General features: G+C 45.2%; 1 protein-coding gene across 1 annotated transcript in view; it reads right to left on the reverse strand.

Annotated features, from left to right (window-relative positions):
- Window positions 1-3,123: 3,123 nt before the first annotated feature.
- LOC106581435 (cilia- and flagella-associated protein 337) overlaps window positions 3,124-26,880 on the reverse strand; it is a 36,371-nt gene continuing 12,614 nt past the window's right edge. Inside the window, 15 exon segments of the mRNA XM_082966118.1 lie at window positions 3,124-3,260; window positions 3,353-3,491; window positions 3,657-3,800; window positions 3,916-4,037; window positions 4,833-5,041; window positions 6,827-7,024; window positions 7,133-7,320; window positions 7,413-7,727; window positions 13,497-13,627; window positions 20,811-20,926; window positions 24,309-24,401; window positions 24,403-24,474; window positions 25,799-26,035; window positions 26,122-26,257; window positions 26,362-26,539. Of these exon segments, the coding sequence (XP_082822244.1) occupies window positions 3,212-3,260; window positions 3,353-3,491; window positions 3,657-3,800; window positions 3,916-4,037; window positions 4,833-5,041; window positions 6,827-7,024; window positions 7,133-7,320; window positions 7,413-7,727; window positions 13,497-13,627; window positions 20,811-20,926; window positions 24,309-24,401; window positions 24,403-24,474; window positions 25,799-26,035; window positions 26,122-26,257; window positions 26,362-26,539 (2,327 nt within the window). The 3' untranslated portion in view covers window positions 3,124-3,211.

Consider the following 26,880-nt stretch of genomic DNA (forward strand, 5'->3'; position numbering starts at 1 on the left):
CCCAGAACTCGCTCCGACTCTCCCTTACTAACCTCTCCCCCTTCCAGTGCGTACTGGGGTACCAGCCGGTTCTGGTGCCTTGGCATCAATGCCAGATCGAGGCTCCTGCGGTGGATGACTGGTTTAGGCATGCTGAGGAGACATGGGACGCCACTCATGTGCACCTTCAGTGGGCCGTGAGGCGACAGAAAACCTGCGCAGATCGCCACCTCAGTGAGGCCCCGGTGTTCGCACCGGGGGACCGGGTCTGGCTCTCGACCCGAAACCTGCCCCTCCGCCTGCCCTGCCGGACGCAGGGCCCACGGTTTGTGGGGCCATTCAAAGTCCTGAGGAGACTGAACGAGGTATGTTACAGGTTACAAGCTTCCCCCCGATTATCTTATTAACCCCTCGTTCCATGTGTCTCTCCTCAGGCCGGTGGTGGCTGATCCACTCCAGGAGTCTGAGGTCTGAGGTGCGGGAGGTCCTGGACATCGAGGAGGCCCCGGTGTATGCAGTTTGATCCATACTGGATTCGAGGCATCGGGCGAGGGGCCTTCAGTACCTCATGGAGTGGGAGGGGTACGATCCCGGAGGAGAGATGTTGGGTGCCGGTGGAGGACGTGTTAGACCCATCGATGCTTAGGGAGTTCCACCGTCTCCATCCGGATCGCCCTGCGCCTCGCCCTCCGGGTCGTCCCCAAGGCTGGAGCCGCGCGTCGGGGGGGGGGGGGGGGGGCCCTCTCCTTGTTCGGGCGGTGTTCGGCGGTCGACGTCACCAGTCTTCTAGCCATCGCTGATCCACCTTTCAACTTTCCATTCGTTTTGTCTTTGTTTTCTACACACCTGGTTTTCATTCCCCAATCACATGTTCATGTATTTAACCCTCTGTTCCCCCCATGTTTTTTGTGCGTGATTGTTTTATATGTTCATGTCGGTTCATGATGGCTGGTTTTTTGACGGGTGCTGTTTTCACCCGTGCGTAATATTTATCGTTTGGTATTTGTTACCTTGTACTTTGATTTATGAGTAAAGTACGTTGCTCAGTCATTCTGCTCTCCTGCGCCTGACTTCATGCACCAGCTACACCCACCTTCTGACACCGTCATTTTAAATAAGAATTTGTTCTTAGCCTCTATGGGCTAGGTGGGACGCTAGCGTCCCCCCCGTGGTGCACTCCATCAACAGCAGGTGCATTTCAAGAGCGGCAAATTTGAATCCAAATAAATGTCAAAATTCAAATTTTTCAAACATACAACTATTTTACACCATTTGAAAGATAAACATCTCCTTAATCTAACCACGTTTTACGATTTCAAAAAGGTTTTACGGCGAAAGCATAAATTTAGAGTATGTTAGGACAGTACATTTACAAGAGTTGTGTGTAATGTTTTGTCAATTCAAAGACAGGGTCACCAAAACCATAAAACCAGCTAAAATGATGCACTAACCTTTTACAATCTCCATCAGATGACACTCCTAGGACATTATGTTAGACAATGCATGCATTTTTAGTTCTATCAAGTTCATATTTATATCCCAAAACAGCGTTTTAATATGACATTGATGTTGAGGAAATCGTTTCCCTCCAATAACCGGCAGTCAAGTCAACACCACAAATTAAATAATTAAAATTAGAAAACATTGGTAAAATATTATATTGTCATTTAAAGAATTATAGATTTACATCTCTTGAACGCAATCAACTTGCCAGATTTAAAAATAACCTTACTGGGAAATCACACTTTGCAATAATCTGAGCACTGCGCCCAGAAAAATACGCGTTGCGATACAGACTAGACGTCATGTTGGGGAGATCTAAAATCGAAAATACTATGTAAATAATCCATTACCTTTGATTCTCTTCATCAGATGTTACTTCCAGGTATCACAGGTCCATAACGAATGTAGTTTTGTTCAAAAAAGCTCATCATTTATGTCCAAAAATCTCCGTCTTGTTAGCACATGATCTAAGCCAGCCGGACTTCTCGTCATGAACGAGGGGAAAAAATATATTTACGTTCGTTCAAACATGTCAAACGTTGTATAGCATAAATCATTAGGGCCTTTTTTAACCAGAACATGAATAATATTCAAGGTGGACGAATGCATACTCTTTTATAACGTATTGGAACGAGGGTACCCAACATGAACTCGCGCGCCAGGTGTCTAATGGGCCATCATCGTTCCATGGCTCTTGTTCGGTCAGATCTCCCTCCAGAAGACTCAAAACACTTTGTAAAGGCTGGTGACATCTAGTGGAAGCAATAGGAAGTGCCAAAATATTCCTCAGCCCCTGTGTTTTTCAATGGGATAGGTTTAAATGTAATACAACACATCAGGTATCCACTTCCTGTCAGAAAATGTCTCAGGGTTTTGCCTGCCAAATGAGTTCTGTTATACTCACAGACACCATTCAAACAGTTTTAGAAACTTTAGAGTGTTTTCTATCCATATATAATCAGTATATGCATATTCTAGTTACTGGGTAGGATTAGTAACCAGATTAAATCGGGTACATTTTTTTTATCCAGCCGTGCAAATACTGCCCCCTAGCCCTAACAGGTTAACTGACTTTCCTAGTTAAATAAAGGTCAAATAAAAAAAAAAAAAAAATTGTGATTCTGAATAGGCAACCAATAGTAAATGCGTCCATTTTCAATAGTCACTCAAAACGTTTAATGTAGGAAATGAAAAAAGATCAGGAGCAACTCAGTAGTGATCAGTACTGACACAACACTACACATGTAAACGGCAGTAGGGATTCAGTACTGACACAACACTACACAGGTAAACGGCAGTAGTGATCAGTACTGACACAACACTACACATGTAAACGGCAGTAGGGATTCAGTACTGACACAATACTACACAGGTAAACGGCAGTAGTGATTCAGTAGGTATACAGCAGAAATGTATTGGCATTTTGTTGTAATTCGATAGTGAACATGCCAGAATTGAGTAGGAAATATGAAGTGCTCACAAGTAGTGAAACGTCCCAATTTATCACTAATTACTACATAAATCAATACTGGTTTACTACACATTTCAATAGCAATCAAGTAGTAAAACCAGTAGGTTTTGTGTAGTAGTAATTTAGTAGTACTTTCTCATGAGGGGAAGCAGAGAGACATAAACACACTCTTGTCTTGATTGATCAGATTTAATTTTAAAGGCATTTAAAAAGTCATATTAAAACATAATAAAGTAGATAACAATATAAATGACGTCTTCACTTGAAGGTTCCAGAGAAAGTTCCAGAGGAACCACCCTTTCTTTGTCTATAGTGAAAAAAACAACGACTGATCAGTTCAAATCTGTCCTGCTAGGTCACACACGTCTGTTCTCTGACACAACTGTCAGTCTCCCTCACCTGTCCTTCCTTCCACGCCCCCTGTCGTTGATCCGGACCTCCCTGCTCCCCTGTTTCCTGGCTCCATGGCTAGGCCTGTCCTCCTCATCCAGAAGCTCTTTAGGGAACAGACTCCGCTCGTCAAAGGCAGCCTTCACCACTGCAGGAGGGCACAGAGTGGGAATAACATCCTGAAGGTAGTCTGACACAAAACAACAGACCTGTATTATCTCAAAACTATATATTATCTTATTAAAACTACTTATTAATCAAACTTTGTATTGATATTTTTGTTTCTTTCTTTTCACACCAATAAGGTGCGTACCCTCAGTGTTGGCAGGTAGGGGTGTGAATATTGGGCTGGTATTGGCTCTACGGTTGAAGTAGCGGTGAGGGTGTATGATAAACTCTGGTCTGGACAGCTCTCCTACAGACTGTACTTCTCCGATACGCAGCCCACTGAACGTACCTACAGAGGAAGTGGAAACACACTGACGACTGTAGAGAAATATGTATGCGCACACACACAAAAACACAGGCATGAGAATACAGGAAGGGAACCCATTAGCTGAGTCTGGACTTACCAACATCAGTATTCAGTGGTGTCTCCCTATGGCCAGGTCGGCTGTCACTCACCCTCAGGCCCCGCCTCTCCTTGTAGCTCCGCCCCAAAATACTACTCGGAGGAGGACAGTCACCGGGAATACTACACACACACACACACACACACATCATGCACACACACACACATCAGGCACACACATCAGGCACACACAATCAGGCACACACACACATCATGCACACACATCATGCAGATACACACATCATGCAGACATGCACACACATCATGCAGGCACACACACACATCATGCAGACACACACACACACACACACATCATGCAGACACACACACACACATCATGCAGACACACACACACATCATGCAGACATTACATGACATCACAGTGAATTACTAAATGAAAGACATTATGTCATGTGTTGTTGTATGGTGAATATCTAGTTAGCTACAACCATTCTTTCATCTCCAATGGGTTTTCTAGCTGTGTACAGTATGTTCAGTCTATTTGTCTCCAGTGAGTTTTCTAGCTGTGTACAGTATGTTCAGTCTATTTGTCTCCAGTGGGTTTTCTAGCTGTGTACAGTATGTTCAGTCTATTTGTCTCCAGTGAGTTTTCTAGCTGTGTACAGTATGTTCAGTCTATTTGTCTCCAGTGAGTTTTCTAGCTGTGTACAGTATGTTCAGTCTATTTGTCTCCAGTGAGTTTTCTAGCTGTGTACAGTATGTTCAGTCTATTTGTCTCCAGTGAGTTTTCTATCTGTGTACAGTATGTTCAGTCTATTTGTCTCCAGTGAGTTTTCTATCTGTACAGTATGTTCAGTCTATTTGTCTCCAGTGAGTTTTCTATCTGTACAGTCCTTTTCAGGACATATTAACATCATAAAGTTCAGAATGTCTTGCTGTGACACAGTGGGAACTTACATTGACCCCAGCTCCTCTCTCTCCAGGCCTGTGTTGTCTCCAGCCTCCTCTGTCTCCACTACTTCCCTTCTCTCCTCCCGCATCTTGAGAGGTTGGCTGTCAAACTCAGGGTCTGTACCACTGGGGCTCTGCAGTGACACTGTCCCCTCTCTAGGCTCTCCTTCTCTCACTTGGACAGATCCAGGCCCATCCAAGCGCCAGTGCTCCTCCTAAAAATGTGTGTGTGTGTGTGTGTGTGTGTGTGTGTGGGGGGGGGGGGGGGGAGTTTAGTCCGGGTTTCACTTCTGATTCATCATCCACACACCTCCTACATACTGTAAACACACTCAGTCAGAGTGATAAACACTGTCTACCAGATCTACCAGAGTGGTTAACACTGTCTACCAGAGTGGTTAACACTGTCTACCATAGTGGTTAACACTGTCTACCAGAGTGATAATCACTGTCTACCAGAGTGGTTAACACTGTCTACCAGAGTGATAATCACTGTCTACCAGAGTGGTTAACACTGTCTACCAGAGTGGTTAACACTGTCTACCATAGTGGTTAACACTGTCTACCATAGTGGTTAACACTGTCTACCAGAGTGATAATCACTGTCTACCAGAGTGGTTAACACTGTCTACCAGAGTGGTTAACACTGTCTACCAGAGTGGTTAACACTGTCTACCATAGTGGTTAACACTGTCTACCAGAGTGGTTAACACTGTCTACCAGAGTGATAATCACTGTCTACCAGAGTGGTTAACACTGTCTACCAGAGTGGTTAACACTGTCTACCAGAGTGGTTAACACTGTCTACCAGAGTGCTAATCACTGTCTACCAGAGTGATAATCACTGTCTACCAGAGTGGTTAACACTGTCTACCAGAGTGGTTAACACTGTCTACCAGAGTGGTTAACACTGTCTACCATAGTGGTTAACACTGTCTACCAGAGTGGTTAACACTGTCTACCAGAGTGGTTAACACTGTCTACCAGAGTGGTTAACACTGTCTACCATAGTGGTTAACACTGTCTACCAGAGTGGTTAACACTGTCTACCAGAGTGATAATCGCTGTCTACCAGAGTGATAATCACTGTCTACCAGAGTGATAATCACTGTCTACCAGAGTGATAATCACTGTCTACCAGAGTGATAATCACTGTCTACCAGAGTGATAATCACTGTCTACCAAAGTGATAATCGCTGCCTAGCAGAGTGCATAGGGTTACTGGGTGTGTAAGTCAGTGGTGGTCGGTCCCGTTTTAAGGGAGGACAATATTTTTTTCATGAGCATGGTCTTTTTTCTAATACAGAATAGTGGATTACTCATTCATATTCCATTCCCCCAGTTCAATGTAACATTGATAGGTTTAGGCTACTACATGATACTCTAATTTTCCCTATGCTCATAATCAGGTTGCTACAACCTAGCCTATGAATTAAAGATTACAACGTCAAGAGACAAATTTGAGGCGACAAACAGTGACATTCAATACCGCCTTGCACACTCTTACCTGCATCTAGCTGATATAGGGTGTAATCATTAGTCCAACAGTTGCGAACAAGAATTTCTATTGGACAAATTCAGGTATGTTAATCCCCGTTTTGTTCCATTTGCTTCCGTTTTAAGAAACGTTTTTAAACAGAATCGGTGGAATGAATACACCCCTGATCATGCGTAAACACAGTTCACTTTCATAGCAGCCACGTTGTATTCCTTCTATGCGCTCTCCTCCTCTCACATTGTCCTTTTGCTTGTGGACTTCAATGCACAAACCGTACTGTAGACCTTCTTTGCAAAACAGTGTGTTTAAATCAATTGTTTGGTGACGTGATTATATTTAGTATAGTTTTATCTAAAAAGGATACGTTTTGAAATATTTTACAATAAAAAAAATTATGAAATTCACTGAGGAGGATGGTCCTACCTCCACTGATGTAGATGAGTACCTGTTACACACCTGTGGCCGAGCACACACACACACAGACACACACACAGACACACACCTGTCCGAACACGCCCACTGTGTCCCCAGGCAGGTAGCTGAGAGCTACGCTACAGTCTGCAGATGCTGAGAGGAGGAGGAGCCTGTTGCCATGGAGACACGTCTCCAAGTGAGTTACACAGTCCATGTGTGGGCGGAGACTACCCAGCAATTCTGGAGCCTCATTGGTCACTCCGTCGCTGGGCAGGAGGCAGTATTCCTAATGGACAGGCAGACAAACAAACACACAGAACAGCACAACATATAATCACAGACCATTAAAGCAGCTAAAAAGGAAACATCTAGGCCTAGTCTCTCTCTCTCCCACCTGTATGCCCCAGGTCTTCAGGGTTCCCTCCATGTCAGCAGTGATCAGGTATCGACCACAGGTGGTCATGGTCATGATGATGGACCCTATGTCTTTATGAGCTGTGAACACAGCAACCAGACCGCTATGGACCGTGTTCCAGAACCGAACCAGACCAGAACCGCCACATGAGACCAGGTCCGCTCCACCTACAGACCAGAACAGGGCCAGTCAGTGACTAGAATAGTATAATAGAATCACGTATCCTTTCACAGGAGTTTACAAAAGTACCATCGCTCACCAACGGTGGCAACACCCTTACGTCCTGGCAGGAAGAAGAGTCTGGAGACGCTACCACTGCTCTCTGAGTGCTCCTCACCGTTCACATTACACACTGAAGATATGGGGTCATTGAAAGGACGTTTTTGTTAAAGTGTTGTGTAGAGTGTGGGGGGTTAAATAGCAGTACTTGTAGTAGTTAGTTAGACAGGTGGTGTGTCAGTGTGGTTCTGACCCGTCTGAGGCCTGCTGCGTTCTCTCTCAGGATCTGGACGGAGCTTTCTCAGGGCGTTCTCTGTGCTGTTGTTCCACACCGTCAGCTCCCCGTCATAACTTCCTGTCCACACACAAAACAGGAACAAAACAGGATTTGCACATTACGAAATCTTACACATCTCTTCACTCTTTGCCAATGTTTCCAGAACCTTTCAGAAGCATTTTCCTGGAGGTGCAGTGTGCCATGTCATGATTAAATCTTAATTGTCACGTGCACTGAATAGAACAGGTGTAGACCTTACAGTGAAATGCTTACTTACAGGCCCTAACCAATAATGCAATCGTTAAGTAAAAAAAATAGGTATTACACCCTCATAGTGCTTTATTTACAATACCACAACATATAGTCTGTTCTGCCTGGGCCTGCCAACACTGATCTGAGTACAGCATTATACAACAAGGTGCCTATGTGTGAGGTGAGGGTTCAGGAGGAGCTGATCTTAGTACAGCATTATACAACATGACTCCTATGTGTGAGGTGAGGGTTCAGGATGACCTGATCAGCAGGAGAGAGAAGGAGCATTAGGAGGAGGGAGAGAGGAGGAAGAGGAGTGAGAGATAAAGCGGAGTAAGAGAAGGGAGAGATAAGGAGGAGGAAGAGGAGGGAGAGAGGAGGAGGAGGAGGAAGAGCAGGGAGAGATGAGGAGGAAGAAAAGGAGGGAGAGATGAGGAGGAGGAAGAAGAGAGAGAGGAGGGAGAGCGGAAGAGGAGGGAGAGAGAAGGAAGAGGAGGGAGAGAGGAGGAGGAACAGGAGGGAGAGAGGAGGAGAAAGAGGAGGGAGAGAGGAGGAGGAAGAAGAGGAGGGAGAGAGAAGGAAGAGGAGGGAGAGAGGAGGAGGAAGAGGAGGGAGAGAGGAGGAGAAAGAGGAGGGAGAGAGGAGGAGGAAGAAGAGGAGGGAGAGAGGAGGAGGAAGAGGAGGGAGAGAGGAGGAGAAAGAGGAGGGAAAGAGGAGGAGGAAGAAGAGGAGGGAGAGATGAGTAGGAGGGGAAGAGGAGGAGGAGGAAGAGTAGGGAGAGATGAGGAGGAAGAAGAGGAGGGAGAGATGAGGAGGAGGAAGAAGAGGGAGAGAGAATGAGGAAGAGGAGGGAGTGAGGAGGAGTAGGAGGAGGAAGAGTAGGGAGAGATGAGTAGGAAGAAGAGGAGGGAGAGATGAGGAGGAGGAAGAAGAGGGAGAGAGAAGGAGGAAGAGGAGGGAGAGAGGAGGAGGAAGGAGGGAGAGAGAAGGAAGAAGAGGAGGGAGAGAGAAGGAGGAGGGAGAGAGAAGGAGGAGGAAGAGGAGGGAGAGAGGAGGAAGAAGAGGAGGGATAGATGAGGAGGAGGGAAAGAGAAGGAGGAAGAGGAGGGAGAGAGGAGGAGGAAGAGGGGGGATGAGGAGGAGGAAGAGGAGGGAGAGAGAGAGAAAGAGGAGGAAGAGCATGGAGAGATAAAGAGGAGGAAGAGGGGGAGAGGAGGAAGAGGAGGAAGAGCAGGGAGAGAGGAGGACGAGGAGGAGGAGGAGGAAGAGCAGGGAGAGATGAGGAGGAAGAAGAGGAAGGAGAGATGAGGAAGAGGAAGAAGAGAGGCGGAGGAATCAGAGGGATCGATGAGGAGGAGGAAGAGTGTGAGAGCAGTCAGAGAAGGTTTAAAAGTGTTGTCCATTGAGGGAGCTCATTGCATTATTCATGCTGCCCTGGGACCAGCTATATCCCCTGTCTGTTATCCCTGCCTCTCTCTCAATTCAATTCCATTTCAATTAAAGGGCTTTATTGGCATGGGAAACATATGTTAACATTGCCAAAGCAAGTGAACTAGATAATAAACAAAAGTGAAATAAGCAATAAAAATGAACAGTAAACATTAAACTCACAAAAGTTACAAAATAATAAAGACATTACAAATGTCATATTATGTGCAAATAGTAAAACATATAAACATAAAAATGGGTTGTATTTACAATGGTGTTTGTTCTTCACTGGTTGCCCTTTTCTTGTGGCAACAGGTCACAAATCGTGCTGCTGTGATGGTACACTGTGGTATTTCACCCAGATAGATATGGGAGTTCATTAAAATTGGGTTTGTTTTCAAATTCTTTGAGTATCTGTGTAATCTGAGGAAATCGGCAGGAGGTTAGGAAGTGCAGCTCAGTTTCCATCACATTTTGTGGGCAGTGTTCACATAGACTGTCTTCTCTTGAGTGCCAGGTCTGTCTATGGCAGCCTTTCTCAATAGCAAGGCTATGCTCACTGAGTCTGTACATAGTCAAAACTTTCCTTAAGTTTGGGTCAGTCACAGTGGTCAGGTATTCTGCCACTGTGTACTCTCTGTTTAGGGCCAAATAACATTCCAGTTTGCTCTGTTTTTTTGTTAATTCTTTCCAATGTGTCAATTAATTATCTTTTTGTTTTCTCATGATTTGGTTGGGTCTAATTGTCGGGTCTCTCTCTCTCTCTCTCTCTCTCTCTCTCTCTCTCTCCTGCTATCCTTATTTCTTTCTCTCTGTCTTTCTCTCTCTTTCCCCTTCCTCACTCCCTACCTCCCTACTTCTCTCTCTCAGTCTCTTGCAGTGTGGACAGATAGACTCCCAGGAGGGTCACAGCGTGGGAATGGGTAGAAGAGGAGAGAAGTGAGGAACGGGAGAGAGACGCTTACAGAGTGAAAGAGGCTGTGCTTCAAAGCAGGTGAGCAGCACAGGCTAAAGAGAGAGAGAGAGAGAGAGAGAAGAGGAAGATGAAGAGAGAGAGAGAGAGAGAGAAGAGGAAGATGAAGAGAGAGAGAAAGAGAGAGAGAGAGAAGAGGAAGATGAAGAGAGAGAAGAGGAAGATGAAGAGAGAGCGAGAGAGAGAAGAGGAACATGAAGAGAGAGAGAGAAGAGGAAGATGAAGAGAGAGAGAGAAGAGGAAGATGAAGAGAGAGAGAGAGAGAGAGAGAGAGAAGAGGGACATGGAGAGAGAGAGAGAAGAGGAACATGAAGCAAGCGAGAGAGAGAGAGAGAGAAGAGGAACATGAAGAGAGAGAGAGAGAGAGGAGGGACATGAAGAGAGAGAGAGAAGAGGAAGATGAAGAGAGAGAGAAGAGGAAGATGAAGAGAGAGAGAGAGAAGAGGAAGATGAAGAGAGAGAAGGGAGAGGGAGAGAGACAGGCTAGAGGCTAGAGGAACAGCCCATGACATGCAGACATAATGACATGCCTAACCCACGCGGTGCTGTGCTCTAACATGTCTCCTGGATACATTCCATGAGTTAACATGAATACACTGAATATACCAAACACTTTCACCCTCAGAACAGCCTCAATTTGTCGGGGCGTGGACTCTGCAAGGTGTCGAAAGCGTTCCACAGGGGTGCTGGCCCATGTTGACTCCAGCAGTGTTACAGTTCTTGAAACAAACCGGTGCGCATGGCATCTACTACCATACACTGTTCAAAGGCACTTCAATCTTTTGTCTTGCCCGTTCTCCCTCTGAATGGCACACATACACAATCCATGGTTTAATTGTCTCAAGGCCTAAAAATTCTTCCTTAAACTGTCTCCTCCCCTTCATCTACACTGATTTAACAAGTGACGTCAATAAGGGATCATAGCTTTCGCCTAGGTTCACCTGGTCAGTCTACGTCATGGAAAAGGTGTTCTTAATGTTTTGTCTAGTCAGTGTACATGGTCCTGTGCCCATCACATCTACATGAAGACTACAGACAGAACTAGTCAACCATAGAAAAATACTTTGTAACACAAAACACTATGGAGGTTTAGGACTTACTTTTCCAGCATTGTCAAGGTACTTATTATGTGGAGGGAAATGTTTCAGTTGAATTACCTTGACTTATTATGTCCTTAACCTCTTTTAGGTAAATGAGATGAGAAGATAGTGGAGATAAGAGGAAGAAGAGAGAGACCTGCCTGCTTTTGGGGTGAAATAAGGGGACGGAGGTGGAGGAACTGGGGCTGCTGTGTCAGGCTGTGAGTGTCAGAGAGCAGGGAGCGGCCAAGCAGAGCGCTGCACAGAGTGACTATTGATGAGGTGGGTACAGTCCCCCAACAGCTAAATGTTCTCCTGCATTCTGATTCTCATGCACACATACGCAAAGACCCCCACACACACACACACACACACACATAGACAAATGTGAGCACACATGCACGTGAGGACACACGCAAGCGCACACATATGCACGCACACCATACTTCAGGCCTAAGAGGCAGACTACTCAGGTACATTTCCCTCTCTGTCACACAGGGAGAGCTAATAAACATCATTTAATCTGGGCTTTAGGATAATCCAGGGAGAGAGAGAGGGAGGGGTGGAGGGAAGGAGGGAGGGAGAGAAAGAAAGAAAGAAACAGAGTGAAATAGAGGACGGAAAAAAGGAGACTTAGATAAAGAGCACATTTAGAAATGGGTTAGATTGAGAGAGAATGCAGAGAGTGGGTGAGAGAAGGGCAGAGAGAGAGATGGTGGGAAGGAAAGAGCGACAGAGAGAGAGAGCAGGAAGGAGAGAGCGACAGAGTGAGAGAAAGTGGGAAGGTGGGAGTGACAGAGAGAGAGAAAGTTGGAAGGAGAGAGTGACAGAGAGAGAGAAAGTTGGAAGGAGAGAGTGACAGAGAGAGAGAAAGTTGGAAGGAGAGAGTGACAGAGAGAGAGAGAGAAAGTGGGAAGGAGAGAGAAACAGAGAGAGGAAGGAGAGAGGGACAGAAAGAGAGAGAAAGTGGGAAGGACAGAGCGACAGAAAGAGAGAGAAAGTGGGAAGGAGAGAGAGACAGAAAGAGGAAGGAGAGAGCGACAGAAAGAGAGAGAAAGTGGAAAGGAGAGAAATACTTTTTGAAAATATCTTGTTACTTCTTTTCTCATCTAGTCTGTTTTTCTCCCATTTTTATTTATCTGCCCAAAGTGTTCTCTCATGTGCTATTATTTTCCTCTAAATGTTCCCTCTTCTCTCCCTCTCTCTTCTTTTCCTTCGCCTTGTACTCATCACTGCAGTGAATCTTTCACACAGAGTAGCCATTGTGCAAGATTAGTGTAGTCTGTGCTGTACCTCTCAATGGGAACAACGCCACAATATCTCAGAACTATAGCTCTAAAACTGTACTAGTTTAGCTTTGTGAAGACACAAGTATCTATACGGTACACAGGAGAGATCCAATTCTGTTTCATAATAGACCAACTCTTCAGTCCTCAACACAGGAGAGGCCTCTCTATAGAGACGTGGGTATTCATAAGAGTAAAAAAATAGGGGTTTAGGGCAGAATATAGGTCTAACTAGGGGTTTAGAGCAGAATCCATTCTATAGGTCTAAGTAGGGGTTTAGAGCAGAATCCATTCTATAGGTCTAAGTAGGGGTTTAGAGCAGAATCCATTCTATAGAATGTAGGGGTTTAGGGCAGAATTCATTCTATAGGTCTAAGTAGGGGTTTAGGGCAGAATCCCCCAGATAAGGACCAGCATCTCAAAGCTCCCGGTAAATCCTGAACGGATGTTAATGGAGGATTAGTGCAGTTAACATTAAGATTGATCTCCAGATCATTCTGACGGGGTATTCTCTGAGGGTAAGCATTAGTGCTTAATGGTAGCCATGTTGCGCAGTCAGAGTTGAGCCTGAGTTCAGGCCTCCGCTGGGTGTGCTGTGTGCCTGTGGGCCTGACAGGAAGAAAACACACACCGCTCCCCCACAGAGAGACTGTGGGAGCACTCTCCCATCCACTTTAATTAACAGATATTTTCTCCCGGATATTTTTTTAATTCAGTGGATTTCTTCTCTATTTCTTTCCTCCTGTTGCTTGAGTGGACAATCTTTCATTCTAACACACAGAGACACATACTGTACACACAAATATACACACACACACACACACATTACCTGTGACAAGGGTTTGAGGGGGCAGGAATGTGGCACACAGGACGTCATCGTTATGCTGAACTCCTCCCTTCCACTCAGAGGGCTGAACAAAGAACTGAGAGAACGAGTGCAGTCTGAACACTGTTAACATCCTGCAGAGAGAGAAAGGGGGGGTGATGGAGAGCGAGAGGGAGGGGGTGATGGCGAGAGAGAGGGGGGTGATGGAGAGAGAGAGGGGGGGTGATGGAGAGAGAGAGGGAGGGGGTGATGGAGAGAGAGAGGGGGGGTGATGGAGAGAGAGAGGGGGGGTGATGGAGAGAGAGAGGGAGGGGGTGATGGCGAGAGAGAGGGGGGTGATGGAGAGAGAGAGGGAGGGGGTGATGGCGAGAGAGAGGGGGGGTGATGGAGAGAGAGAGGGGGGGTGATGGAGAGAGAGAGGGAGGGGGTGATGGAGAGAGAGAGGGGGGGTGATGGAGAGAGAGAGGGAGGGGGTGATGGAGAGAGAGAGGGGGGGTGATGGAGAGAGAGAGGGAGGGGGTGATAAGAGAGAGGGGGGGTGATGAGAGAGAAAGGGGGGGTGATGGAGAGAGAGAGGGAGGGGGTGATGAGAGAGAGGGGGGGGTGATGGAGAGAGAGAGGGAGGGGGTGATGGAGAGAGAGAGGGGGGTGATGGAGAGAGAGAGGGGGGTGATGGAGAGAGAGAGGGAGGGGGTGATGGAGAGAGAGAGGGGGGGTGATGGAGAGAGAGAGGGAGGGGGTGATGAGAGAGAGAGGGAGGGGGTGATGGAGAGAGAGAGGGGGGGTGATGGAGAGAGAGGGGGGGTGATGGAGAGAGAGAGGGAGGAGGTGATGGAGAGAGAGGGGGGGTGATGGAGAGAGAGAGGGAGGGGTTGATGAGAGAGAGGGGGGGTGATGGAGAGAGAGAGGGAGGGGGTGATGAGAGAGAGGGGGGGTGATGGAGAGAGAGGGAAGGGGTGATGTAGAGAGGGGGGTGATGGAGAGAGAGGGGGGGTGATGGAGAGAGAGAGGGAGGGGGTGATGAGAGAGAGAGAGGGAGGGGGTGATGAGAGAGAGGGGGTGTGATGGAGAGAGAGAGGGAGGGGGTGATGAGAGAGAGGGGGGGTGATGGAGAGAGGGAGGGAGGGGGTGATGAGAGAGAGGGGGGGTGATGGAGAGAGGGAGGGGGTGATGGAGAGAGAGAGGGAGGGGGTGATGAGAGAGAGGGGGTGTGATGGAGAGAGAGAGGGAGGGGGTGATGAGAGAGAGGGGGGGTGATGGAGAGAGGGAGGGGGTGATGGAGAGAGAGAGGGAGGGGGTGATGAGAGAGAGGGGGGGTGATGGAGAGAGGGAGGGGGTGATGGAGAGAGAGAGGGAGGGGGTGATGAGAGAGAGAGAGGGAGGGGGTGATGAGAGAGAGGGGGTGTGATGGAGAGAGAGAGGGAGGGGGTGATGAGAGAGAGGGGGGGGTGATGGAGAGAGGGAGGGGGTGATGGAGAGAGAGAGGGAGGGGGTGATGAGAGAGAGGGGGGGTGATGGAGAGAGGGAGGGGGTGATGGAGAGAGAGAGGGAGGGGGTGATGAGAGAGAGGGGGGTGATGGAGAGAGAGAGGGAGGGAGGGGGTGATGGGGAGAGAGAGGGAGAGGGATATATCGAACTATTCAAACGAATGACTGGGTCGCATCTCTAGCATCCAAAAGATGAGAAAGTATGAATTGTCTTATCAATGAAAAATAACTACTTCTACCTGTAAACGTGTGTTTTCATATTGTTTTCTTTGGCAACTGATGTATAACCGGGATAAACGCCGACGTTCTGTACGTTACCTTGGAAAGAACTACACAGAGGGACCTGGCTGCGTCTCATCTGTTATTTACAGAACGTTAGCGTTTATCCCTTACATCTGTCATTAACACTCTGTTATAACTAATGTTACTGGGTCTGTCATTAACACTCTGTTATAACTAATGTTACTGGGTCTGTCATTAACACTCTGTTATAACTAATGTTACTGGGTCTGTCATTAACACTCTGTTATAACTAATGTTCCTGGGTCTGTCATTAACACTCTGTTATAACTAATGTTACTGGGTCTGTCATTAACACTCTGTTATAACTAATGTTACTGGGTCTGTCATTAACACTCTGTTATAACTAATGTTACTGGGTCTGTCATTAACACTCTGTTATAACTAATGTTACTGGGTCTGTCATTAACACTCTGTTATAACTAATGTTACTGGGTCTGTCATTAACACTCTGTTATAACTAATGTTACTGGGTCTGTCATTAACACTCTGTTATAACTAATGTTACTGGGTCTGTCATTAACACTCTGTTATAACTAATGTTACTGGGTCTGTCATTAACACTCTGTTATAACTAATGTTACTGGGTCTGTCATTAAGACTCTGTTATAACTAATGTTACTGGGTCTGTCATTAACACTCTGTTATAACTAATGTTACTGGGTCTGTCATTAACACTCTGTTATAACTAACGTTACTGGGTCTGTCATTAACACTCTGTTATAACTAACGTTACTGGGTCTGTCATTAACACTCTGTTATAACTAATGTTACTGGGTCTGTCATTAACACTCTGTTATAACTAATGTTACTGTGTCTCTCATTAACACTCTGTTATAACTAATGTTACTGGGTCTGTCATTAACACTCTGTTATAACTAATGTTACTGGGTCTGTCATTAACACTCTGTTATAACTAATGTTACTGGGTCTGTCATTAACACTCTGTTATAACTAATGTTACTGGGTCTGTCATTAACACTCTGTTATAACTAATGTTACTGGGTCTGTCATTAACACTCTGTTATAACTAATGTTACTGGGTCTGTCATTAACACTCTGTTATAACTAATGTTACTGGGTCTGTCATTAACACTCTGTTATAACTAATGTTACTGGGTCTGTCATTAACACTGTTATAACTAATGTTACTGGGTCTGTCATTAACACTCTGTTATAACTAATGTTACTGGGTCTGTCATTAACACTCTGTTATAACTAATGTTACTGGGTCTGTCATTAACACTCTGTTATAACTAATGTTACTGGGTCTGTCATTAACACTCTGTTATAACTAATGTTACTGGGTCTGACATTAACACTCTGTTATAACTAATGTTACTGGGTCTGTCATTAACACTCTGTTATAACTAATGTTACTGGGTCTGTCATTAACACTCTGTTATAACTAATGTTACTGGGTCTGTCATTAACACTCTGTTATAACTAATGTCACTGGGTCTGTCATTAACACTCTGTTATAACTAATGTTACTGGGTCTGACATTAACACTCTGTTATAACTAATGTCACTGGGTCTGTCATTAACACTCTGTTATAACTAATGTTACTGGGTCTGTCATTAACACTCTGTTATAACTAATGTTACTGGGTCTGTCATTAACAGTCTGTTATAACTAATGTTACTGGGTCTGTCATTAACACTCTGTTATAACTAATGTTACTGGGTCTGACATTAACACTCTGTTATAACTAATGTTACTGGGTCTGTCATTAACACTCTGTTATAACTAATGTTACTGGGTCTGTCATTAACACTCTGTTATAACTAATGTTACTGGGTCTGTCATTAACACTCTGTTATAACTAATGTTACTGGGTCTGTCATTAACACTCTGTTATAACTAATGTTACTGGGTCTGTCATTAACACTCTGTTATAACTAATGTTACTGGGTCTGACATTAACACTCTGTTATAACTAATGTTACTGGGTCTGTCATTAACACTCTGTTATAACTAATGTTACTGGGTCTGTCATTAACACTCTGTTATAACTAATGTTACTGGGTCTGTCATTAACACTCTGTTATAACTAATGTTACTGGGTCTGTCATTAACACTCTGTTATAACTAATGTTACTGGGTCTGACATTAACACTCTGTTATAACTAATGTTACTGGGTCTGTCATTAACACTCTGTTATAACTAATGTTACTGGGTCTCTCATTAACACTCTGTTATAACTAATGTTACTGGATCTGTCATTAACACTCTGTTATAACTAATGTCACTGGGTCTGTCATTAACACTCTGTTATAACTAATGTTACTGGGTCTGACATTAACACTCTGTTATAACTAATGTTACTGGGTCTGACATTAACACTCTGTTATAACTAATGTTACTGGGTCTGTCATTAACACTCTGTTATAACTAATGTTACTGGGTCTGTCATTAACACTCTGTTATAACTAATGTTACTGGGTCTGTCATTAACACTCTGTTATAACTAATGTTACTGGGTCTGTCATTAACACTCTGTTATAACTAATGTTACTGGGTCTGTCATTAACACTCTGTTATAACTAATGTTACTGGGTCTGTCATTAACACTCTGTTATAACTAATGTTACTGGGTCTGTCATTAACACTCTGTTATAACTAATGTTACTGGGTCTGTCATTAACACTCTGTTATAACTAATGTTACTGGGTCTGTCATTAACACTCTGTTATAACTAATGTTACTGGGTCTGTCATTAACACTCTGTTATAACTAATGTTACTGGGTCTGTCATTAACACTCTGTTATAACTAATGTTACTGGGTCTGACATTAACACTCTGTTATAACTAATGTTACTGGGTCTGTCATTAACACTCTGTTATAACTAATGTTACTGGGTCTCTCATTAACACTCTGTTATAACTAATGTTACTGGATCTGTCATTAACACTCTGTTATAACTAATGTCACTGGGTCTGTCATTAACACTCTGTTATAACTAATGTTACTGGGTCTGACATTAACACTCTGTTATAACTAATGTTACTGGGTCTGACATTAACACTCTGTTATAACTAATGTTACTGGGTCTGTCATTAACACTCTGTTATAACTAATGTTACTGGGTCTGTCATTAACACTCTGTTATAACTAATGTTACTGGGTCTGTCATTAACACTCTGTTATAACTAATGTTACTGGGTCTGTCATTAACACTCTGTTATAACTAATGTTACTGGGTCTGTCATTAACACTCTGTTATAACTAATGTTACTGGGTCTGTCATTAACACTCTGTTATAACTAATGTTACTGGGTCTGTCATTAACACTCTGTTATAACTAATGTTACTGGGTCTGACAGACATAAAGACAGACTGACTGACAGACAGACATAAAGACAGACTGACTGACAAACATAAAGACAGACTGACTGACAGACAGACATAAAGACAGACTGACTGACAGACAGACATAAAGACAGACTGACTGACAGACAGACATAAAGACAGACTGACTGACAGACAGACATAAAGACAGACTGACTGACAGACAGACATAAAGAAACCAACTCTGACAGACAGACATAAAGACAGACTGACAGACAGACATAAAGACAGACTGACTGACAGACAGACATAAAGACAGACTGACTGACAGACAGACATAAAGACAGACTGACTGACAGACAGACATAAAGACAGACTGACTGACAGACAGACATAAAGACAGACTGACTGACAGACAGACATAAAGACTGACTGACTGACAGACAGACATAAAGACAGACTGACTGACTGACAAACATAAAGACAGACTGACTGACAGACAGACATGAAGACAGACTGACTGACTGACAGACAGACATAAAGACAGACTGACTGACTGACAGACAGACATAAAGACAGACTGACTGACTGACAAACATAAAGACAGACTGACTGACAGACAGACATAAAGACAGACTGACTGACAGACAGACATAAAGACAGACTGACTGACAGACAGACATAAAGACAGACTGACAGACAGACATAAAGACAGACTGACTGACAGACAGACATAAAGACAGACTGACTGACAGACAGACATAAAGACAGACTGACTGACAGACAGACATAAAGACAGACTGACTGACAGATAGACATAAAGACAGACTGACTGACAGACAGACATAAAGACAGACTGACTGACTGACAAACATAAAGACAGACTGACTGACAGACAGACATGAAGACAGACTGACTGACTGACAGACAGACATAAAGACAGACTGACTGACTGACAGACAGACATAAAGACAGACTGACTGACTGACAAACATAAAGACAGACTGACTGACAGACAGACATAAAGACAGACTGACTGACAGACAGACATAAAGACAGACTGACTGACAGACAGACATAAAGACAGACTGACTGACAGACAGACATAAAGACAGACTGACTGACAGACAGACATAAAGACAGACTGACTGACAGACAGACATAAAGACAGACTGACTGACAGACAGACATAAAGACAGACTGACTGACAGACAGACATAAAGACAGACTGACTGACAGACAGACATAAAGACAGACTGACTGACAGACAGACATAAAGACTGACTGACTGACAGACAGACATAAAGACAGACTGACTGACTGACAAACATAAAGACAGACTGACTGACAGACAGACATGAAGACAGACTGACTGACTGACAGACAGACATAAAGACAGACTGACTGACTGACAAACATAAAGACAGACTGACTGACAGACAGACATAAAGACAGACTGACTGACAGACAGACATAAAGACAGACTCACTGACTGACTGACTGACTGACTGACAAACATAAAGACAGACTGACTGACAGACAGACATAAAGACAGACTGACTGACTGACAGACAGACATAAAGACAGACTGACTGACTGACAAACATAAAGACAGACTGACTGACAGACAGACATAAAGACAGACAGACTGACAGACAGACATAAAGACAGACAGACTGACAGACAGACATAAAGACAGACTGACTGACAGACAGACATAAAGACAGACTGACTGACAGACAGACATAAAGACAGACTGACTGACAGACAGACATAAAGACAGACTGACTGACAGACAGACATAAAGACTGACTGACTGACAGACAGACATAAAGACAGACTGACTGACTGACAAACATAAAGACAGACTGACTGACAGACAGACATGAAGACAGACTGACTGACAGACAGACATAAAGACAGACTGACTGACAGACAGACATAAAGACAGACTGACTGACTGACTGACTGACTGACTGACAAACATAAAGACAGACTGACTGACAGACAGACATAAAGACAGACTGACTGACTGACAGACAGACATAAAGACAGACTGACTGACTGACAAACATAAAGACAGACTGACTGACAGACAGACATAAAGACAGACAGACTGACAGACAGACATAAAGACAGACTGACTGACAGACAGACATAAAGACAGACTGACTGACAGACAGACATAAAGACAGACTGACTGACTGTTGAATGTCAGGTCTTAGGGTGACACACCTCTCCCAGCCCATGACCAGCACGGTTCTCTTCAGCACTAGAACCTGGGAGATGTCCACGGCCTGGTCCCGGCCCGCATTCAGCCTGTGGTGGCAGTGACCGTTAAAGTCCCAAATCTAGAACCACACAGAACCACACAGTTAGAACCAAAGAGTTAGAACCAATAAATACAGATCTAGAACAGACACTCCATCAAATTGACACCACCAGCTTAACATCTAACACCAGGAGTCAAGGGGACAGACACCAACTCTAGACAAACATAACGAGACAGACACCAACTCCAGACAAACATAAAGAGACAGACACCAACTCTAGACAAACATAAAGAGACAGACACCAACTCTAGACAAACATAAAGAGACAGACACCAACTCTAGACAAACATAAAGAGACAGACACCAACTCTAGACAAACATAAAGAGACAGACACCAACTCTAGACAGACATAAAGAGACAGACACCAACTCTAGACAAACATAAAGAGACAGACACCAACTCTAGACAAACATAAAGAGACAGACACCAACTCTAGACAAACAGAAGGACAGACACCAACTCTAGACAAACATAAAGAGACAGACACCAACTCTAGACAAACATAAAGAGACAGACACCAACTCTAGACAAACATAAAGAGACAGACACCAACTCTAGACAAACATAAAGAGACAGACACCAACTCTAGACAAACATAAAGAGACAGACACCAACTCTAGACAAACATAAAGAGACAGACACCAACTCTAGACAAACATAAAGAGACAGACACCAACTCTAGACAAACATAAAGAGACAGACACCAACTCTAGACAAACAGAAGGACAGACACCAACTCTAGACAAACATAAAGAGACAGACACCAACTCTAGACAAACATAAAGAGACAGACACCAACTCTAGACAAACATAAAGAGACAGACACCAACTCTAGACAAACAGAAGGACAGACACCAACTCTAGACAAACATAGAGACAGACACCAACTCTAGACAAACATAAAGAGACAGACACCAACTCTAGACAAACATAAAGAGACAGACACCAACTCTAGACAAACAGAAGGACAGAGACCAACTCTAGACAAACATAAAGAGACAGACACCAACTCTAGACAAACATAAAGAGACAGACACCAACTCTAGACAAACATAAAGAGACAGACACCAACTCTAGACAAACATAAAGAGACAGACACCAACTCTAGACAAACATAAAGAGACAGACACCAACTCTAGACAAACAGAAGGACAGAGACCAACTCTAGACAAACAGAAGGACAGACACCAACTCTAGACAAACATAAAGAGACAGACACCAACTCTAGACAAACAGAAGGACAGACACCAACTCTAGACAAACATAAAGAGACAGACACCAACTCTACACAAACATAAAGAGACAGACACCAACTCTAGACAAACATAAAGAGACAGACACCAACTCTAGACAAACAGAAGGACAGACACCAACTCTAGACAAACATAAAGAGACAGACACCAACTCTAGACAAACATAAAGAGACAGACACCAACTCTAGACAAACATAAAGAGACAGACACCAACTCTAGACAAACAGAAGGACAGAAACCAACTCTAGACAAACAGAAGGACAGACACCAACTCTAGACAAACATAAAGAGACAGACACCAACTCTAGACAAACATAAAGAGACAGACACCAACTCTAGACAAACATAAAGAGACAGACACCAACTCTAGACAAACATAAAGAGACAGACACCAACTCTAGACAAACATAAAGAGACAGACACCAACTCTAGACAAACATAAAGAGACAGACACCAACTCTAGACAAACATAAAGAGACAGACACCAACTCTAGACAAACATAAAGAGACAGACACCAACTCTAGACAAACATAAAGAGACAGACACCAACTCTAGACAAACATAAAGAGACAGACACCAACTCTAGACAAACATAAAGAGACAGAAACCAACTCTAGACAAACATAAAGAGACAGAAACCAACTCTAGACAAACATAAAGAGACAGACACCAACTCTAGACAAACATAAAGAGACAGAAACCAACTCTAGACAAACAGAAGGACAGACACCAACTCTAGACAAACATAAAGAGACAGACACCAACTCTAGACAAACATAAAGAGACAGACACCAACTCTAGACAGACATAAAGAGACAGACACCAACTCTAGACAAACATAAAGAGACAGAAACCAACTCTAGACAAACATAAAGAGACAGACACCAACTCTAGACAAACATAAAGAGACAGACACCAACTCTAGACAAACATAAAGAGACAGACACCAACTCTAGACAAACATAAAGAGACAGAAACCAACTCTAGACAAACATAAAGAGACAGACACCAACTCTAGACAAACATAAAGAGACAGACACCAACTCTAGACAAACATAAAGAGACAGACACCAACTCTAGACAAACATAAAGAGACAGACACCAACTCTAGACAAACATAAAGAGACAGAAACCAACTCTAGACAAACAGAAGGACAGACACCAACTCTAGACAAACATAAAGAGACAGACACCAACTCTAGACAAACAGAAGTACAGACACCAACTCTAGACAAACATAAAGAGACAGACACCAACTCTAGACAAACATAAAGAGACAGACACCAACTCTAGACAAACAGAAGGACAGACACCAACTCTAGACAAACATAAAGAGACAGACACCAACTCTAGACAAACATAAAGAGACAGACACCAACTCTAGACAGACAGACACACAGAAACAAGCACAGACAAAGTCAGACAAACGTACACAGGCAGACAAACATACACTCCCCTGGGGGGTTCGGACACAAACACAAGTAAACACAGTCGGTAGGCAGCAGACCAGAAAGCTCCTGACACAACAGAAATACTAGCAGAGAAGATGAAAACACGTTTCACAGAGAGTCAAGTGTCAGATAGCCTCCGCCCAATACTGCTTCAGCTGCCTCCGCCCAATACTGCTTCAGCTGCCTCCGCCCAATACTGCTTCAGCTGCCTCCGCCCAATACTGCTTCAGCTGCCTCCGCCCAATACTGCTTCAGCTGCCTCCGCCCAATGCTGCTTCAGCTGCCTCCGCCCAATGCTGCTTCACCTGCCTCCGCCCAATACTGCTTCACCTGCCTCCGCCCAATGCTGCTTCACCTGCCTCCGCCCAATACTGCTTCACCTGCCTCCGCCCAATGCTGCTTCAGCTGCCTCCGCCTAAAACTTCCATACGTCAAGGGTCACACTCACTGGAGTCCATCACAACTACCAGTCTCATAACACAATTCTACTGTAATCTATTCTATTTCACCCAATTCTTCGATTTCAAAACAACAATATATTGAAGGTCCCTTCTATTGAAGATGGTATTATTGAACATGTGTAACATTTCACACAATGACCCCTGCAGATTGGAATGGAACAATATTCACATCTTAGTGTTTATCTATTTCATGCTTATGGCGACTGCCTACGTCAATTAATGTAACGAGTGACCTTGACTACTCCGTCTGTGCCGGCGGTGAACAAGCGTGTCTGTGTCCCGTCCAGCGCCATGGTGGAGATCTCAGCGTCACCATGACAACGGTTGGAACTGCTTGACCTTCTGACCTGTGTCCACCAGCCAACAGATCACTGTGGAGCCAGAGTCACTGCTGATCACCTGAGAGACAGAGAGGGGGGGATAGAGAGACAGAGAGAGAGAGAGAGAGAGAGAGAGAGAGAGACAGAGAGAGAGAGAGAGAGAGAGAGAGAGAGAGAGGGGGGAGAGAGACAGAGAGAGAGAGGGGGGGGTAGAGAGAGAGAGAGGGGGAGGAGGGACAGAGAGAGAGGGGAGAGAGAGACAGAGAGAGAGAGAGAGAGAGAGAGAGGGGGGGGGGACAGAGAGAGAGAGGGGGGGAGAGAGACACAGAGAGAGAGAGGGGAGAGAGACAGAGAGAGAGGGGGGGGGTAGAGAGAGCAGAGAGGGGGAGGAGGGACAGAGAGAGAGGGGGAGAGAGAGACACAGAGAGAGAGAGAGAGAGAGAGAGAGAGAGACACAGAGAGAGAGGGGGGAGAGAGACACAGAGAGAGAGAGAGGGGAGAGAGACACAGAGAGAGAGAGGGGAGAGACACAGAGAGAGAGAGAGAGAGAGAGAGAGAGAGAGAGAGAGAGAGGGGGGGGGAGAGGGGAGAGAGAGACAGAGAGGGGGAGGAGGGACAGAGAGAGAGGGGGAGAGAGAGACACAGAGAGAGAGAGAGAGACAGAGAGAGAGAGAGAGAGAGGAGAGGGGGAGAGAGAGAGGGGGGAGAAAGAGACAGAGAGAGAGAGAGAGAGAGAGAGAGAGGGGGGGAGAGGGGAGAGAGAGACAGAGAGGGGGAGGAGGGACAGAGAGAGAGAGAGAGAGAGAGAGAGAGAGGGGGGGAGACAGAGAGAGAGAGGGGGGGAGAGAGACACAGAGAGAGAGAGGGGAGAGAGAGAGAGAGAGAGAGAGAGAGATGGGGGGAGACAGAGAGAGAGAGAGAGAGAGAGAGAGGGGGAGAGACAGAGAGGGGGGAGAAAGAGACAGAGAAAGAGAGAGAGAGGGGGAGAGAGAGACAGAGACAGAGAGAGAGAGGGGGGAGAGAGAGGGTGGAGAGAGACAGAGAGAGAGGGGGGAGAGACAGAGAGATAGGGGGGTAGAGAGACAGAGAGGGGGAGGAGAGAGAGAGAGAGAGGGGGAGGAGAGAGAGACACAGAGAGAGAGAGAGAGAGAGAGAGAGGGGGGGGAGACAGAGGGAGAGAGAGGGGGGAGAGAGAGAGAGAGGGGGGAGACAGAGAGAGAGAGGGGGGGGAGAGAGAGGGGGAAGAGAGACAGAGAGAGATGGGGAGACAGAGAGACAGAGAGAGAGGGGGGCGGGGGGGGGAGAGAGAGAGAGGGGAGAGAGAGGGGGGTTGAGGAGAGAAAAAGCTTTATCGTGGTTCCTGTGTAGATAAGCTGACTGTGCATGTGTTCCTGTGTGTGTACCTGTCTGAACAGGCTGTTATAGAGGACACAGGTCACACTGTTCTCATGGCTGGTGACTCTCCTCCCCTCCTCTCTCCTGGCTTCCATGAGGAGGAGCAGACTGTTGAAGGAGAGGAGGAGGCGTGAGCGCTCCTCACTGAGGAACAGAAGAGTGTGACACTCCTCCTGTGTCTTGGGGAAGATGCCGGCGATACGCTGAATACACAGCTGACTAGCCACATCCCACAACCTCAGCACCTGAGAGAAGATAGAGTTGTCTCAAAGTCTTCAACACGCATGTAGAAATAACAACATCCCAATACTCCTCTTCTCTTCTCTGTCACCTTGTCCTTGGAGAAACTGATCAGCTGTTTCTTGCCCACTATGAAGCGTACGGCGGTAACACTGGTCATGTGACCTCTGAGTATACCCACTGGTTTAGAGATCACGTAGGGGTTCCACAGCAGCACCTTGTTGTGTCTATGCCTGCGGTGGCTGCAACCAGTCAGAGAGAAGGATGTTAGTGCCTGCTTTGGTTACAACCAATGACAAGTAAGGATAGATACTATAAACTTGGTAGGGACTTGTGAGTGCCTATCAAATTCATCCCAGCGTGATGGTCCAAGTCATTGGTTCCTTTCTCCGTGTGGAAGGCGGTGACTCTGAGGGGCTCGCCCTCTCTCTCCCTCCAGCCAATCACCATGCTACTCTGGGGGCTGGTGCTGCACGACAACAACGCCTCCAGAGAGCCCAGGAAACGCACTGCAGGAAACAGGAAGTACAGGTGTAAGATGAGGTGTTTTATGAGTAGAAAGAGGTGAGTAAAGTGACAAATAGAGGGGTGAGGAGGAGAGAGAGATAGAAAGAAACAGGATGAAGGTGAGGAGAGAGGGAGAGGAGGAAGATAACCAGTGGATAACCAGCTAGATATATTGACTAAGCTGCCCTACATACAGAGAGCAGAGAGCTTTCAAATGTCAGTAAATCATGTTTTTGTTACAGCTGACATACATACACAGAGACAGGTTTACTGTCAGACCCAGTGTGTCAGTTCAGGAACAGGACGGGTGGACGAGAGTGTAAAATGAACAGCATCAAAAATA

The sequence above is a fragment of the Salmo salar genome, chromosome 20 (genome assembly GCF_965601325.2).
Source record: "Salmo salar chromosome 20, fSalSal1, whole genome shotgun sequence".
In the NCBI taxonomy this organism is placed as follows: domain Eukaryota; kingdom Metazoa; phylum Chordata; class Actinopteri; order Salmoniformes; family Salmonidae; genus Salmo; species Salmo salar.